Genomic DNA, 855 nt, shown 5'->3' on the forward strand with positions numbered 1-855 from the left:
TATATAAATAGGAAGAGCTTATACGGATATGGGCCAAGTTCTGGCAAATGGGACTAGGTTAGGATTTCTGGTCAGCATGAACGAGTTTGACCCATAGCGATAACTCTGTGATTGATAAGAGAGGGGCGAGACGGTCCCTGATTGGCAGGTGAGGGGCGGGGCTTTCCGTGAATGGCAATAGAGGGGCGGGGCTTTCACTGATTGGCAGGGGATTGGCGGGGCAGTCGCCTGATGGGCGGGGCAGTCTTCTGATTGGCAGGGGAGGGGCGGGACAGTCTCCTGATTGGCAGGGGAGGGGCGGGACAGTCTCCTGGTTGGCCGGGGAGGGGCGGAGCAGTCTCCTGATTGGCAGGGAGGGTGTGGTTTTCCCTGATTGACAGCAGGGGAGGACTGAAGCCTGGGATCTATGAGCCGAAAGTGGCGGCGGGCAGCTGATCTTTGGATTTTATTGTTTTGTGTTGTCGGTCGAGGCGGCTTCCGGAGCCCCGGGAATTTGCTGTGGAGTTGTGCTCGGGAGGGTGGTCAGTGCGGGTACACAGATACCCCTGGCCCGAACCGGACCAGCTCTCCACCGCGGAGAAGACTTCGGGCGAAGCCGGGGATGGAGTGAGGGTCGGGCTGGGCCCCCGAATCGCCGACACTCGGCTGTGGCCCGATGGCTGCGGTGAATTATTCTCCTCCCTGGTGGGTGACCCTCCTGCACCGTCTCCCCCATCTCAACATCCAACTGGAGACGGTCAGCAGCGAGTTCCAGCCTGAAGACAGGCAGTACCAGGAGGTAAGAGCCCGTCCCGTTGTCTCTGTCCTCTCACGCCCCACTGTCATATATCTCCTGATCACACCCCCCCCAAACCC

General features: G+C 59.8%; 1 protein-coding gene across 3 annotated transcripts in view; it reads left to right on the plus strand.

The window, feature by feature from the left end:
* Positions 1-375: 375 nt before the first annotated feature.
* Positions 376-855, plus strand: part of LOC122560473 (protein tweety homolog 3-like) — a 301,083-nt gene continuing 300,603 nt past the window's right edge. For 2 of the 3 annotated variants that reach the window (XM_043711109.1, XM_043711111.1), the window contains exon 1: positions 376-778. In XM_043711109.1, coding sequence (XP_043567044.1) covers positions 656-778 — 123 coding nt within the window. In that variant the 5' untranslated portion in view covers positions 376-655. The remainder of the gene's footprint in view (positions 779-855) is intronic. The other variant, XM_043711110.1, reaches the window with a different exon arrangement.

Source organism: Chiloscyllium plagiosum, chromosome 21 (assembly GCF_004010195.1).
Source record: "Chiloscyllium plagiosum isolate BGI_BamShark_2017 chromosome 21, ASM401019v2, whole genome shotgun sequence".
NCBI lineage: Eukaryota > Metazoa > Chordata > Chondrichthyes > Orectolobiformes > Hemiscylliidae > Chiloscyllium > Chiloscyllium plagiosum.